Raw genomic sequence first — 17,014 nt, 5'->3', positions numbered from 1 at the left:
CTAAAAGAACTTACATTGATGAGAGATTTTTAAAGAGTCAAAAAAATGCAAAGGCATTTTTTCATAAATGTGAACACTTCATAATGTCAGAAGACTTACACGCAGTTGCCTATGGATGTAAAGAAATCCTTGTTAATAACTTGTAAAGAATCAAATCTAGGTCTGGAGCTGATTATATATTCAAAGAACATGCAAATAGGGCCCTCACTTCACTGATTAAAGCAGCCCATCCCGACATGCTGCTGGGAGAGGAGTCCCAGTCCCAGGATCCCCAAGTGACCCTGTTTAGGGATCAGGGTGGAAAACAGATGACTAAACATGGAGTCTTTTGTTGGCTGGGTTTTCCTTGTCGCTATTTTAAAAGGTAATTCATGAAGAAAAAGAGACCCTGAGTCTGTGATTGTAGGTGAGTGAGTGAAACAGGGGATGTGGGACAGTTTCCTAACCAGGATGTCTTGTGTCTGCAGGTGTCCAGGGTGAGGTGCAGCTGGTGGAGTCTGGGGGAGACCTGGCAAAGCCTGGGGGATCCCTGAGACTCTCCTGTGTGGCCTCTGGATTCACCTTCAGTTCCTATGAAATGAACTGGGTCTGCCAGGCTCCAGGGAAGGATCTGCAGTGGGTCGCATACATTAACTGTGGTGAAAGTAGCACATACTACGCAGACGCTGTGAAGGGCCGGTTCACTATCTCCAGAGACAATGCCAAAAACACACTATATCTGCAGATGAACAGCCTGAGAACCGAGGACACAGCCATGTATTACTGTGCAAAGGACACAGTGAGTCGACCTCAGTGTGAGCCCAGACACAAACCTCTCTGTTAAGGGGATCAGGATCACCAGGGAGTGCACACTCCTCACCACTTCCCTCTTGCAGGCCCAGGAGCAGGTGCAGATGGAGTTTCTGAGCAGGTTTCCTGTCAGGGTCTGGGATTCCTCTCCAAGGAGCTGTTTTCCCCAGGGAGTTATCTAGGCAGATGATATGTGCATACCTATTCAGTCTCTGATTTAGACACATCTGTTTTTTATATGAAAACAGCTATTATGCCATACACAAAAGACAGCGATTCTTTTTCTATCAATAGATTTCACAGTAATTTTATTTTTTAAATAATAAATTTATTTTTATTGGCGTTCAATTTGACAACATACAGAATGACACTCAGTGCTCATCCCGTCAAGTGCCCCCCTCAGAGCCCGTCACCCATTCACCCCCACCCCGCCCTCCTCCCCTTCCACCACCCCTAGTTCATTTCCCAGAGTTAAGAGTCTTTATGTTCTGTCTCCCTTTCTGATATTTCCTACCCATTTCTTCTCCCTTCCCTTCTATTCCCTTTCACTATTATTTATATTCCCCAAATGAATGAGAACATATAATATTTGTGCTTCTCCAATTGACTCATTTCACTCAGAATAATAACCTCCAGTTCCATACACATGGAAGCAAATGGTGGGTATTTGTCATTTGTAATAGCTGAGTAATATTCCATTGCATACATAAACCACATCTCCTTTATCCATTTCCTTCGATGGACTCCAAGGTTCTTTCCACAGTTTGGCTATTGCGGACATTGCTGCTATAAACATTGGGGTGCAGGAGCCCCAATGTTTAATTCCATCAGCATCTTTGGGGTAAATCCCCAACAGTCCAATTGCTGGGTGGTAGGGCAGGTCTAATTTTAACTCTTGGAGGAACCTGCACACAGTTTTCCAGAGTGGCTGCACCATTTCATATTAGATTTCACAGTAATTTTAATTTACATGATAACAGGTTATAGTAGGCCTGTAAAACATAAATTACAAAAGCTGTTTTTCTATATTTGTTTATGCAGGTAGAAACGTTGTAATATAAGATATATATATAAGATATATACTTTATACGTATACGTTGTATACTTTATATATATATATAAAGTATATATATAAGATATATGTTATACATTGTATATAAGACATATATAAGATATATTAATTTATATCTTGAGTACACTGCACACTGTGGCAATCAATAAATATGTGAATTTAATGAGATAGTGTAATAGAAAAGACAATTTGGGGGATAGGTAAATGTAATGATTCTAGAAAACATAGGCTTATGCAACTGGTTCATTAGAAGGAGTAATACAGGGGATCCCTGGGTGGCGCAGTGGTTTGGCGCCTGCCTTTGGCCCAGGGCGCGATCCTGGAGACCCGGGATCGAATCCCACGTCGGGCTCCCGGTGCATGGAGCCTGCTTCTCCCTCTGCCTGTGTCTCTGCATCTCTCTCTCTCTCTGTGACTATCATAAGTAAATAAAAAAAAAAAAAGTAGGAGTAATACATGCTCTATTTATTTGGAATAAAAAAGCTAGGATAGTGAATAACTGTATAATTTAGCAGAATGGTGACATTGTATTAATTTGCCAGCTATAATAAAATTTATTATACAGTTGTATGATTTGCACTGGTACTATAATATTGAGTAATCTATAGCCCTTATTGAAATTTCACCAGTTTTCCAAATAGTTTTTTTTTTCCTGCCCCAGGATCCAAACTAGGATCCCCAATTGCATTTAGTTGCTGTTTTCTTTTTTTCTGCTAACCTATGGCAGCTATTTAAGTCTTTCTTTGTCCTTCATGGCCTTGAAACATTTCATGAGTACTGGTCAGTTGTTCTGAAGAATGCCTCTCACTTTGGGTTTATGTGACCCTTTTGGCATGATTAGATTAATGTTTTACTTTTCTTGGCGATATCACAGCCAAAATGTGGAAGGAGCTTCAGTGTCCAGCAAAAGATGAATGGATAAGGAAGATATGGTATATGTATACAAGGGAATATTACTCAGCCATTAGAAACGACAAATATGGGGATCCCTGGGTGGCTCAGCAGTTTGAGCCTATCTTTGGCCCAGGGCGCGACCCTGGATTCCCGGGATGAGTCCCAGGTCGGGCTTCTCACATGGAGCCTGCTTCTCTTTCCTGTGTCTCTGCCTCTCTCTATCATAAATAAATAAATAAGTTTTTAAAGAAAATTTTAAAAAAGCGACAAATACCCACCATTTCCTTCAACGTGGATGGAACTGGAGGGTATTATGCTGAGTGAAATAAGTCAATTGGAGAAGGACAAACATTATATGGTCTCATTCATTTGGGGGATATAAAAAATACTGAAAGGGAATAAAGGGGAAAGGAGACAAAATGAGTGGGAAATATCAGAGATGGAGACAGAACATGAGAGACTCCTAGCTCCAGGAAATGAACAAGGCATGGTGGAAGGGGAGGAGGGTGGGGGGTGGGGTTGAATGGGTGATGGGCACTGAGGGGACACTTGATGGGATGAGCACTGGGTGTTATTCTGTACGTTGGCAAATTGAACACCATAAAAAATAAATTCATTATTTTCAAAAAAGAATCATAACTAACTATATATATATATATAAATAAAATAAAGTAAAATAAAATAATAAAATAAAATAATAAAATAATTGGGTGAACCAGAATATTCATGTAATCTCAGAGCATCTCTCCAAATATAGTTATTAGTTACAAAGGGAATAATAATAAATCTACAGTGGAAATACCCAACACACATTACCTTGATCAAGAATATCCTGAGAGAAAAAAATATATCATGTATCCCCTGATATGATACATTGTCAAGAACACAACGTCACTTCTGTGATATTGCCAAGACAGAGACTCTTGCAGTTGCTTACTATTTTCCCTAAATACCAGGTAATTGCAAATATTTCCATGTACATTAACTAAACATTTCCCGGATCTGCACCTACAATCATTGTGCATCACAGGACCACCCAGCTCAAAGAGAAATTTGGTAGAAGCAGCATAAACTCCATGTTGGACATGAGGCTGCAAATGCATCAAATATCTAAAGCAAAAGAAGACAGACCCCTAATGGGGTCAATATCTTGATCCACGCACACGGCATCCATGTCAGTGACAGCCTGGGAAGGATGCTGGATTCACACCAGGATGTTCTGTGGATGTGGAGTCTGAGCATCAACACACACACACACACACACACACGCACGCACACACACACACATGAGTATGAAAACGTTTTCAGCTTCATCATTGTTTCTGTTAAAAGCAGGCAGGCCTCTCAGCAAGTCAGATATGTTTGGATGGAGCCAGGGATAGACACTGGCTCAGGGCGTGTGTTGAGGGAAACTGGTGATGATGAAGTCCTGATCCAGGTTGGTATTATATGGAGTCAGTTTCCCACCAGTATCTGGGGACAGAACTCAAGGGCGCTTGCTGGATTTCCCATGGGTGGGGCAGGAGGAGAACAGGGAGGATTGGAGATCAAGGAGACAGCAGGTACTACTCAAAAATAGGGTGTGATGACAAATTCCACTATACAATTATGAAAACTGAGAGAACAAAAGTGGAGGAGGACCTTCCACCTTCAGGAAATAACTCATGGATCCTTCAGGTGCTGATATCAGCTCACTGTGTGAGTCCTCCAACAGCCACATGTTGGAACCTAACGTCCATGTGATGGGAGGAGGAGGTGGGGCCTCAGGAGACCACTTAGGTCAGGAGGTGCAGCCTCACTATGGGATCAGGGCCCTTGTACACCAGGACTCGGAATGCCTCTTGCCCTTTGGCTGCATGTGAGGCCATCTGTCTGGGTGTATGTCATTCAATTGTTATTATTTTTGCAGTAGTAACGGTTGAGTTTTGTGTTCCATGAAAATCACCTCACTGATGAGTGACAAAGAGAGAAAGCACTTATCACCATGTGACATGGGCTTCAGGCAGGAGTTCAGGCAACCTCCCCAAGGACAAGAAATACAGGAATATAATTGTCATGAGTTATATGTCTCCCTACAGTCTATGTAACTCCATTTTGGATGGGATGGTCTGCTGGAAGTCTCTGTGATGCAAACAACCCATTCAAGGATAGAAACTGCTGTATCTGGAGGCAGAAAAGAAGTCTTGTCTCATTTGGCAGGGTCAAAGGGACTGACATGAGAAAACCAAATTGAGCTGGCTCCAGGCAGGAAACTGGAATTGAATTCCTTAATCTTGGAATTTTCTCTAAGTCTTTATCTTCCTCTGTGTGTACAAATGCCAGTTATAGATTCATATATATTCTGTATGTTATAACATACAGTTTTATATAGAATTATAAAAAGTTTTATATAACTTTTATGAAGTTATATAAATTATATATTATATATAATATATATATTATATATATATTATATATATATATATATATAACAGTTTTATGAAGAAGAGGTCACATAGGGTCCTGGGTCTGGGTCTTCAGAGAGTGTCTGTGGTGTGTGCCACGTGCACTGTGCTGTACTGTTTTGGTGCCTCTTTCCTTCAGGTCTGGCATCTACACATGCTCTCCCTGCCTGAAGTGGGGAATGTGTGGTCCTTGGGAAGAATGTGATGAGTTTTAACTGGGTGTGCTCTGCTCAGCTCGTTAAATGAGCCATGAAACCACCTCCACTAGAACTGGGGCCCTTCAGAATTCTCTGGTCAGGAGATGTGGACAGGCAGGGGTGCAGCCGCTCAGAGAAACCGCATGGTGGTGCCTCAAATAGGTAAATGTAGACCTACCCTGTGATCCAGCAACTGCCCTACTGGGTATTTACCCTAAGATTACAAAAGTGCTGATTCAAAGGGATGCACGCACCCCGATGTTTACGGCAGCATTATCTACATTGGCCAAACTATGGAAACAATCCCAGTATCTGTCACCTGATGAATGAATAAAGAACATGTGAGATAGATAGATAGATAGATAGATAGATAGATAGATAGATAGATAGAATTAGATACATAGGGATTTTACTAATCAATGCAGTGGAATTAAATCTAACAATTTAGAAGTATGAGGATGGAGGTAGTATGCATAATGCTAATTGACATGCCAGTGAGAAAAAGAAAATACTGTATACTTTCAGTCATAGTTTGAATTTAAGAAACAGAACAAATGAGCAAAGAGATTGATGCATAGATCAGGAAATAGTCCCTTCAATACAGAGATAAAACTGATAGTTACCAGGTGGGTGGAGAGTGGGGGATGGGTGACCTGTCAGATGGGGCTTAGGGAGGGCACTTGTCCTGATGAACACTGGGTGATGTATGGAAGTGTTCAATCAGCATGTTGGATACATGAAATGAATGTTACACTGGAGGTGACCTCTACTGCAATTCATTTTTTTTGAATGTTCATAGCAGCTTTATTTGTAACAGCTAAAACTCAGAATCACCCAGATATCCTTCAGCCAATGAATGGTTAAACCAACAGTTTACATCTACACCATGGGATACAACTCAGCTATGAAAAGAAACAAATTATTGATACACACAACTTAGATGAACCTAGAGGGAATTATGCTGAGTGAAAAAAAAAGGCAATCCTTAAGGTACATTGTGTATGATTCCAATTTTATAACATTTTTGACATGAAAATGTTATAAAGATTAGTGGTTTCCAACAGTTAGGGAAGTCAGTGGTATTGTGGTGACTGACTACAAAAGGGTTGCATGAGGGATACTTTCTATAGAAGAGTTCTATGGCTTAGTTGTGGTGCTGATTACACAAATATACACCTGTGTATAATTGAATAATACTTAATTACCACACACGTGCACAGACACAGGAATGTCTACTGCAATTCAAATAAAAATTTTAAAAAAGCACTACAACTGGAAATTTTATTCATTGTCCTATGTTTCATGTATAATTCAAGCAGTTTTTTTCTATTAAATAAAGCTGATAGTATTCAGGGATTCACTAATTACCACTTATGTGAATATGAAATTTAATAATCTATAAAAAATGGAAATTCCGGACATTATAATCTAACAATTGGTGTAGTGAAAAGTAGGATAAAATTAGATTATTGTGCAGTCCGGGTAGCTCAGCAGATTAGCAACCCCTTCAGCCCTGGTTGTGATCCTGGAGACCCGGTATCGAGTCCCACTTCAGGTTCCCTGCATGGAGCCTGTTTCTCCCTCTGCCTGTGTCTCTGCCTCTGTGTTTGTGTGTGTGTGTGTGTGTGTGTGTGATGAATAAATAAATAAAATCTTTTTTTAAAAGTGTAGATTATTAAGGCTTCTTTTAGCCCGGCTCCTCGCTGGGGCCCCTCCACTTTGGATGCTGTTTTATTTATTTTTTTCCATATTCCTACCTTGGTAGAAGCGTGAACTCTTCTCACTGTAGCATTCCAGCTGTTCTCTCTTTAAATCTCAGGCCGAATTTGTAGGTATTCGGGATGATTTGAAAGTGATCTAGGTAATTTGGTGGGGACAGGTGGCTTAGAGACCCTACTCTTCCGCCATCTTGCCCTTCAGAATCTTGTATGACTTGGGAGTAGATGGCTTATTCTTAAATTTTTGTTTTGGAATATGCTTGTACTTTGACTCCTGCCTAATTGTCCTGGTGTTATTTGCTTCCTACATGAGGGATGAAGAGGATATACCTTGTAAAAATTAACATATTATCTGTATCTCTACTCAACTCAAGTATATCAATAACCATGGGAGCTCTTGCAAAGGCCCAGATGATATGCGACCAGCGATACGACTCTGGATGGTTCCTGAGCCTCTGAGCCTGGAAAGGCTGACCCACATATCAGGTGTTGTGGAATCAATGAGGTTCTGTTGTAGGTGCTTCAGGGTGACAATTTCCAGTGCATATGCCTAACAGTACTGTGCTTTACACCTCTAGAATTTTAAGATTCACCCTGTGTACTATTTCTAAAATAAATATAAAGCGATTTAGCTGATTGAAAATCTACCGTATATTTATAAATGTCTTTTTTAAGGTTTCAGAATAATTTTATGATCATTCAAAATTCAGGAATAAAGAGAAATTTTGCCTCAAAGGACGTAGCCAAAGGAATCTAATTAAATAATTTCTCTTTTTTGCATTTTATAATTTTATTAATAACAGATAAAGGACATTGGTTAACTAAACTATAGGGACTATCAGTGTGGTGTCCCATGGGCTAGACATCGATCCAAAGCTGCCCATCCTAGATCATCTGTGCCCACACTTCACGGGCAGCCAATCCAGGCATGGTCTCCCACAACCTGCCTGCGTGGGGTCATACTGAACTCCTGGACCAGATTGGTTCACTCAGGCTGCTGCTGGATCTGCAGGAGTCACGGACAAGTGTCAGCTGGCATTCCCATTCACCTCCCTTTCCTCTGTAGGAAACAATACTGAGCTTGGTGATGCCTGTTTACCAGGAGTGTACCCTGGTCTTCACCCCCTGACACCACCCATGTATCCCAGCACTGGCTCCTAGGGAGAATGATCAGACCAATGGCAATCTCATTAGTGATTCACACTGATAATGGTGGGGAACAAGTGTGGAAACCATATCAGCTTTTATCTTCAAGGGAAGAGGACATTCACTTTCACTATCAGAACACAGATCAGAGGTTTATACTAGGGACAAGATCCCAGGAATGAGTCCTTCCAGGATAAGCAGGTCCCCTGAACTTACTGAGAGAGGCTACATTTCCCATCCAATAGAACCTATGTCAATGGAACACTTGGAGAGAAACAACTCAGAGGCTTGATGGCTCCACAAAAATGTCAGGGACCTAATGATTGCTGGTAAGAGACACCCTGTGGACGTCCCTGGGTCTAATCACATTCACACTGCGGATGGTCATGGGCTCTGGCAGATATCCCAGAGCTATGTTTTAGGGATGGCTCCCCTCTCCACTGACAAGTGTCCTGCATCATCCAATCAGGCCTGCAGAGAACCAGGTGCACACCAGACTCAGGCGCAATGACAAATTTAGGGACCTTTTTTTTTTGTTTATATTCCAAAGTCTCTCTCTGACTCATGGAATTTTCCATCCATCCATGTACACGTATCTGAGTTCAGTTAGACACACAGAACCAGAAAGAGACCTGGAGTTTATAGAGGAAAGTGGCTTCACCTGGTTATGAGGTGAAATTCACAGAGTGAAATTCACAGAGTGAAACCACTAAAGGATGTTGAGTCCTCAGTCCCCCGCATCTGGATACATGAGATGGACAGAAGGTGAATGTCACTCAATCCTCCAATATCCAGATCGAAACTCGCCATCAGGGTGGTAATATCAAGATCTCTGAAATTATCAAACATGACAATCCGTTGGGCCACAAACTTATCAACCACAGATTCAACAATGAACTAGTTAAATACAGTCCATACTCAGACATGCAAATGTTCACCTTATTCTCACATGGCATTCACAGTGACACACATTGGCATCACCCTAAATGGCAACCCATAACAGCAATGACACAAGGCCAAATTTTACCTATATATAATGATTTATATCGCCCCAAATCTAATCATCTAACTCATGTATCATGATATTTGGGTACCTTTCTTTTGGTGTAAACCCTTTTCTAGGAGGTGATAGATCTATAAATCTAACACACACACACAAACACACACACACAGACACACACTCACACACACAAACTGGAAACAGGGCTACCCCGGTGGCCCAGTTGTTTAGCGTTGCCTTCAGCCCAGGGTGATCCTGGAGTCCCCGGATATAGTCCCACATGGGCTCCCTGCATGGAGCCTGCTTCTCCCTCTGCCTGTGTCTCTTTCTCTCTCTCTGTGTGTGTCTATCATGAATAAATAAATAAAATTTTATTAAAAAACTGGAAACACCAAACAAAATGCAAAAGCAAACAAAAAATAAATTAAAAAGAAATAAAAAACAGATCACCTCCTTATGAACACAATTCCCCCAAAACATAAAAATACAGGTGCTGACATTCTTGTTCCAGAGGAGGTAAAATATGAGTTCAAAAGGCATCGCCATCACTGAGCAATGAAGATCCATTTGGGCAACATTCCATTAGGATCAAGGCTTGAGAATGTTCTAAATTTCAGACTCCAACTACTGTGCTATTTTTCTTTTAAATCTGGTTCAACCCTTCCTTTCCCTTGAAGTTAGTACATGTTTGAGGCAGAGCACTTTATCTGCCTGTTTCAGTATCATTTGTGAGTCCAGAAAGCGTCTTTCATTTTCTTCTCACTTTTATCGAAGAAAAACTGCTTCTGTCTCTTAAATGTGCTAAGGAATACTTGATACAAGATTCCTGGACACCTCTGAATACAGTAAGGGTAGCTGGATATTTGTAGGCCAGGAGCAGAGTGAGGAGGCAAAGATGGGAAATAAGTAAGGGGAGACATTCTCTGAACAGGAGGCTCCATGGTGCTCATGCTGCAAAGTTCTCTATGTTGATCGTGGATACAGGAGAAGGGAGGAAAACAGGTCTGTGAATGTCTGCTGGGATCCTGGGATACAACAGGTGCACTTGGACCATCAGAGGATGCTCACACTCACCAGAGAACACAAGATCTAGGGATTTCTTAATCCAGGGAAGGAGGTCAGTTGAACAGTCGTCTCCTCTTAGGGTCTTAGCATCATGCTCTGAAAACTTCTTCCATGACATAAACACTGTGAAGAGATTCTAAAGGTGATAAGGTTCCTTTACACTGCTGGTGGGAGTGACATTGGTGTAGACACTGTGAAAACAGTATAGATATTCCTACTACAGTTAAAAATAGAACTACTGTATGATCAAATAGTTGTGGTACAGTGTATTTACCCCCCCAAAAAACATTAATTCAAAGAGAAGTTTGCATCCCTATATTTATAGGAGCTTTTTGTGCTATAGGCAAATAAGGGAAGCATTCCAACTGTCCATTACTGATGAAAAGATGCAGAGATGCGGGACATACACAAAGAAGAATGAATCCTTGCAATTTGCAGCAAAGAGTATGAAACGAGTGCGTGTAATGTTAACTAAGTCACAGCAAGACAAATACCATATGACTCACTCCTATGCAAAATTCAATTAAAAAACACAAATTAGCCATGAGGGAAAATTTATTGAGACAGACCAGTTTCATCAATATGGAAACATACTGTTGGTTAGTAAAGGGGGTGTGGGAGGGCCTGAATGACATAGCAGATAGGGATAAGGGAGAACACTGTTCCTAAGGAGCCATGGGGGATGGATAGAAGTGTCATCACTATATTGTACACTCAATATCACAAGGCGTGTTAACTACATGGGGGAACATGTTATATGGATTGGGATTGCATTGAATGTGTAGACTGCTCTGGGTAGCAGAGGCATCTTAAAAATATTTATTCTTCCATTTTATGGGCATGGAATATTTTCCCTTTCTTTGTGTCTTCTTCAGTTACTTTGCTGAGTGTTCTACACTATTTATTGATGAGCCTGTGTGTTTTCCATTGAGCATTCACTCTTGATTCTGGAGGGTTAGTTGATCATAGAGTTGATTGCCCATTTCTGGCTTCTCTACTCTGTTCCATTCATCTATGTGTTGTTTTGTGCAGGTACCAGGTTGTTTTGATGATAACGACTCAGTAATACAACTTGACCACAAACACTGTGATGCCCCCTCTCCTGTGGTACTCCGATTTTTTCAACATTTTTCTACTTATACAGCGTTTCAAGAAGTAAACTGAGGAAGACACAACGAAATAGAAAACCATTGCATGTTTATGTATTAGAAGAATAACTATTGTTGGGACACCTGGGTTGCTCAGTGATTGAGTGTCTGCCTTTGGCTCTCATCAAACTCAAGGTCCTTGGATGGATTCCACTATGGGCTCCCTGTAGGGATCCCACTTCTCCCTCTGACTATGTCTCTGCAACACTCTAGGTGTCTCTCATGAATAAGAAAGTTATGAAATAATTTTAAAAACAGGAATATTTTAAAAATATATGCTACCCAGAACATTCTATGCAGTCAGTGCAATCCTTACCAAAACATCATAGACTTTCTTTACAGAGTTGAGACAGACATTACTAACTTTTGTAGGCACAGGCAAAGATACTAGTGATACATGAATCCAACGCTGATACTCTGACATTTTCAGACTGCATGTTGTGTAAAGAACCGTTTAGGGATCCCTGGGTGGCGCAGTGGTTTGGCGCCTGCCTTTGGCCTGGGGCGCGATCCTGGAGACCCGGGATTGAATCCCACATTGGGCTCCCGGTGCATGGAGCCTGCTTCTCCCTCTGCCTGTGTCTCTGCCTCTCTCTCTCTCTCTCTCTCTCTCTGTGTGACTATCATAAATAAATTAAAAAATATTTAAAAAAAGAACAGTTTAGGTTCCCTCAGCCAGTTAAATAAATATTTGGTGGGATTCACACTTTCTCCATTTCAAAAGAGGAAAACTTGCCTCCAAATCATGGTAACAGGGCTCAGAAGGCTCTGCAAACAACCCTTGTCACCCGCTCATTCATTCACTGACCCAAACCCAAATCCTGGCCTTAAATATCTACAAACGCAACATCATATTGTCTAAGGACAAAAGTGCTGCCTGCTGTAGTCATTGTCTGGGTGTCGTATTTTACATAGCTCATGCACGTGAAAAATGAAATGCATCTCCCCTTAGTTGTCTTATGTCTACGGAGCTATTAGATGAGGCAATGAAATCAGAAGAAAAGCAGAGCAATTTTTTTGCTCCAACGAGGTGAAGATCTACCCAGGGAAAGTAGGCAATAAAAAATTAATCAGTGGAGGGATCCCTGGGTGGCGCAGCGGTTTGGCGCCTGCCTTTGGCCCGGGGCGCAATCCTGGAGACCCGGGATCAAATCCCACATTGGGCTCCTGGTGCATGGACCTTCTTCTCCCTCTGCCTGTGTCTCTGCCTCTCTCTCTTTCTCTCTGTGTGACGATCATAAATAAATAAAAATTTAAAAAAAATAAAAAATAAATTAATCAGTAGAGAGGAAGAAATATTATTCATTTCCATATGACATGATCTGCTATAGGGGCAATGCCTACAAACTCTACAAATTCTAAGGATCAGTTAAGGATTTCAGGGAAAATTCAGGATATAAAATAAATACAGCTATGATTCCACACACTAACAAAAACTATCTATATAAAACTAACAAAAATATCACTTTAACTTGCATCAAAAATAAAAATTTAGAAATAAAATTAAAAAATTATTTAGAAATAAATTTGAATAAAAGATAAAATACCATACTAAAAATGGCCTATTTTGATGAAAGACTTTTTAGAAAGGAAACAGAAATGAAAAGATTACACCACTCACAGATGAGAACTTGATATTTCCTGAGTGACATCATCACAAAGTGATCTGCAACGGTAATGCAATCCTTGCTATAAACTCGTTAGAATCAAATTGTAGTCAAGAGCTGAAGATATAGTCAGAGGACATGCAAGTATGGCCCTTCCTCCACTAATTAAAGCACCCCAGCCCAGACTTTGAGCTGGGAGAGTAGCCCAAGCTCCAGTATCCCCAGGTGACCATATTCAGTGATCAGGACGGAACACAGACAACTCACCATGGAGTCAGTGCTCGCCTGGGTTTTCCTCATCGCTATTTTAAAAGGTAATTTATGAAGTATAAGAGACCTTTAGTATGTGAATGGAGGTGAATGAGAGAAACAGAAGAAGTGGGATAAATTTCTGACCAGGATGCCTTGTGTCTGCAGGTGTCCAGGGTGAAGTGCAGCTGGTGGAGTCTGGGGGAGACCTGGTGAAGCCTGAGGCGTCCCTGAGACTGTCCTCTGTGGGCTCTGGATTCACCTTCAGTAGCTACTACATGCACTGGGTCCTCCAGGCTCCAAGGAAGGGGCTGCAATGGGTCGCACGAATTAGGAGTGATGGAAGTAGCACATACTACACTGATGTTGTGAAGGGCCGATACACCATCTCCAGAGACAATTCCAAGAACACTCTGTATCTGCAGATGAACAGCCTGAGAGCCGAGGACACGGCCGTGTATTACTGTGTGATGGACACAGTGACAGGACCTCAGTGTGAGTCCAGACACAAACCTCCCTGTAGAAGGGGATCGGGACCACCAGAGGGTGCACACTACTCAACACTTCTGTCTTGAAGGCCCAGGAGCAGGTGCAGATTGAGGTTATCAGCAGATTTCCTGTCAGGGTCTGGGCTTCTTCTCCAAAGAGTAGTTTTCCCCACGGAGTATCTCTGGACATAGGATTTTGTGTTAAAGTATTCATTCTCTGTCTTAGAAACTTGGGAAATCAACTCTAGCATCTGCATACTTTTGTAAACAACTGTACTACTTTCACTTCTTGAACTTAAATTTCCCTGACCTGGACTATAGATCAATTACAAATACCTCCATACTCATCAACTGAACATTTTCCTGAATCACAACAGCACTCCCTGTGCACCAGGGAGGAAGACACAAAGAGATGGAAAGATATTCCATGCTCATGGATTAGAAGATTTAGTATTGTGAAAATGTCAATGTTACTCAGGGAAATTTACACAGTCAATGCAATCCCTATTAAATACCATGGACTTTTTTCAGACAGGTGGAAGAAATCATCTTAAGATTTGTGTGGAATCAGAAAAGACTCCAAAACCCCAGGGGAATACTGAAAAAGAAAACCAGAGCCAGGGCATCACAATGTCGGATTTCACGTGGCACTACAAAGCTGTGATCATGAAGACAGTGCATTACTGGCACAAAAACAGACACATAGATCAATGAAACAGAATAGAAGACCCAGAAATGGGCCTTCAACTCCATGGTCAACTCTTATCTGACAAAGCAGGTAAGACTCTCCAGTGGAAAAAGGACAGTGTCTTCAATAAATGGTACTGGGAAAATTGGACAGCCACGTGCAGAAGAATGAAACTAGCCCATTCTCTTACACCGTACACAAAGATAAAATCAAAATGTGAGACAAGATTCCATCAAAATCGTAGAGGAGAACACATGAAATACCCTTTTTTAACTTGGCCACAGCAACTTCTTGCAAGATACATCTATGAGGGCAAGGGAAACAAAAGGAAAAATGAATTATTGGAACTTCTTCAAGATAAATAACTTCTACACAGCAAAAGAAACAGTCAACAAAAGGGAAGATGATATTATCAAATAACATATCAGGCAAAGGGCTTGTATCCAACATGTGTAAATTACTTATCAAACCCAACACCCAAGAAACAAGGAATCCTGTTAAGAAATGGGGAGAAAACATGAACAGGAATTTCTCCAAATAAGACCTACATATGGCCAACAAGTCCATTAAAAAATTCTCCACATCACTTTCTATCAGAGAGAAGCACATCCAAACACAAACAGCTGCTACTTTACACAACACAGAATGGTGAAAATTAATAAGAAATAAAACAACAAATGTTCGAGAGGATGTAGAGGAAGGGAAACCCTCTTCCACTGTTGGTGGGAATATGAACTGGTGCAGCCACTCTGGAAAACAATGTGGAGGTTCCTAAAGGGTTAAAAATAGATCTGTCCCACGACCCAGCAATTGCACTGCTGGAGATTTACCCCAAAGATACTGATGCAGTGAAACGGCAGGATACCTGCACCCCAATGTTTGTAGCAGCAGTATGCACAATAGCCAAATTCTGGGAGAAGCCACGATGTCTTTTGAGAGACAAATTGATAAAAATGATATGCTTTATATATACAAAGGGATATTTCTAAGTCATTAGAAAGGATCAATAGCTACCATTTGTATCAACGTGTTTGGAACTACACAGTATTATGTCAATGAAATAAGTCCGTCCCAGAAGGACAATCATCATACTTTCTCTCATACAAAGAAAGGGAACATAAGGGAAAGAGGTAAAATGAGAGGGGATAAATCAGAGAGGAAGACCAAACATGAGAGTCTCCTATCCCTGGGAGTCAGACAAAGGGCTGGGGAAGAGAGGTGGGTGTTGGGACTTGGTACCTGGGTGATGGGCACTAAGGGCACATGATGAGATGAGCACTTGGTGTTACTCTATTTTGGGAAATTGAGCTTAAATAAATATTGAATAAATACATGAAAACCAAACTATTATAGAGAGAGAACATTATGAGCAATAACATGCCAACAAATTCAACAATCAGAGAAAAAATGGATGCCTTCAAGTAAATGTAGAAACAACCCAGTCAGAAACAGGAATGATGGATCCCTGAGTGGCGCAGTGGTTTAGCGCCTGCCTTTGGCCCAGGGCGCGATCCTGGAGACACGGGATCAAATCCCATGTCGAGCTCCTGGTGCATGGAGCCTGCTTCTCCCTCTGCCTATGTATCTGCCTCTCTCTCTCTCTCTCTCTCTCTTTCTCTCTCTCTCTGTGACTATCATAAATAAATAAAAAAATTAAAAAAAAAAGGAAACAGGAATGAATAGAAAATTTGTAAAGACTCCAAACCAAGGAATGAAAATCAAACATATTTAAAAGTCTTCTGACAATCAAAAGTCCTGGGACAGATGACTACCCCTGGGAATGCAAGAAGTATTGAAATAGAATTAGTTCCTATCCTGAAAATTTTCCAAAAAAATAGAAATTAAAGGAAACTTCCAAGCTCATTTTCAGAGGGTAGCATTGCCTTGACCTCAAAAGCAGACAAAGATCCAACCTAAAAGGAGAATTACAGACTCATATCCTTGATGGATATGGATGCAAAATGTCGCCAAGATCCTAACCAACAGGATCCACCAGTACGTTAATAGGATAATTCAGCATGACAAAATGGGCCTAATTTCTGGTCTGGATGGGTGGATCAGCATCTGCAAATCCAACAATGGGATTTGGATCATTAATAAAACAAAGGATAAGGACCATTTTATAATCTCAACTCATGCCCCAAAAGCTTTTGTCAAGAGCAATTATATATTCATGTTAATCATTTCTTGCTGTGTAGCATAGGGGAACATATTCAACAAATAAGCCATCTACAAAAGACACATGGAGAATGTCTTCCTCAACAGGGAAAAGTTGAGAGCTTTTCCCCTAAGATCAGGAACAGGACAGGGATACACTCCATCACCACTATTCTTCACCATTGTGGTAGAAGGCCTAACCTCGTCAATCAGACAACAAACAGAAGGAAATTTCCTCCAACTCAGCAAAGAAAAAATCAAACTTTCACTCTTCACAGGCAAGTTATTTTAAGTTCAAATCCCAAAAATTTGGGTGACGGGTACTGGATGTTATTCTGTATGTTAGTAAATT

At 41.0% G+C, this 17,014-nt stretch overlaps 2 gene segments (V, D, J or C); both read left to right on the top strand.

Moving 5' to 3' along the window:
• Positions 1 to 247: 247 nt before the first annotated feature.
• Positions 248 to 823, top strand: LOC119876544. The segment is given in 2 exon segments: positions 248 to 364; positions 468 to 823. Coding segments are annotated over 2 exon segments (402 nt in total).
• A 12,525-nt stretch (positions 824 to 13,348) lies between these two features.
• LOC119869049 lies at positions 13,349 to 13,904 on the top strand. The segment is given in 2 exon segments: positions 13,349 to 13,394; positions 13,498 to 13,904. Coding segments are annotated over 2 exon segments (453 nt in total).
• The last annotated feature ends 3,110 nt before the right edge of the window (positions 13,905 to 17,014 follow it).

Source organism: Canis lupus, chromosome 8, assembly GCF_011100685.1.
Source record: "Canis lupus familiaris isolate Mischka breed German Shepherd chromosome 8, alternate assembly UU_Cfam_GSD_1.0, whole genome shotgun sequence".
Classification (NCBI taxonomy): Eukaryota; Metazoa; Chordata; class Mammalia; order Carnivora; family Canidae; genus Canis; species Canis lupus.
Note: the sequence above shows the minus strand (reverse complement) of the source record. Positions and strands in the feature narration are given on the sequence as shown.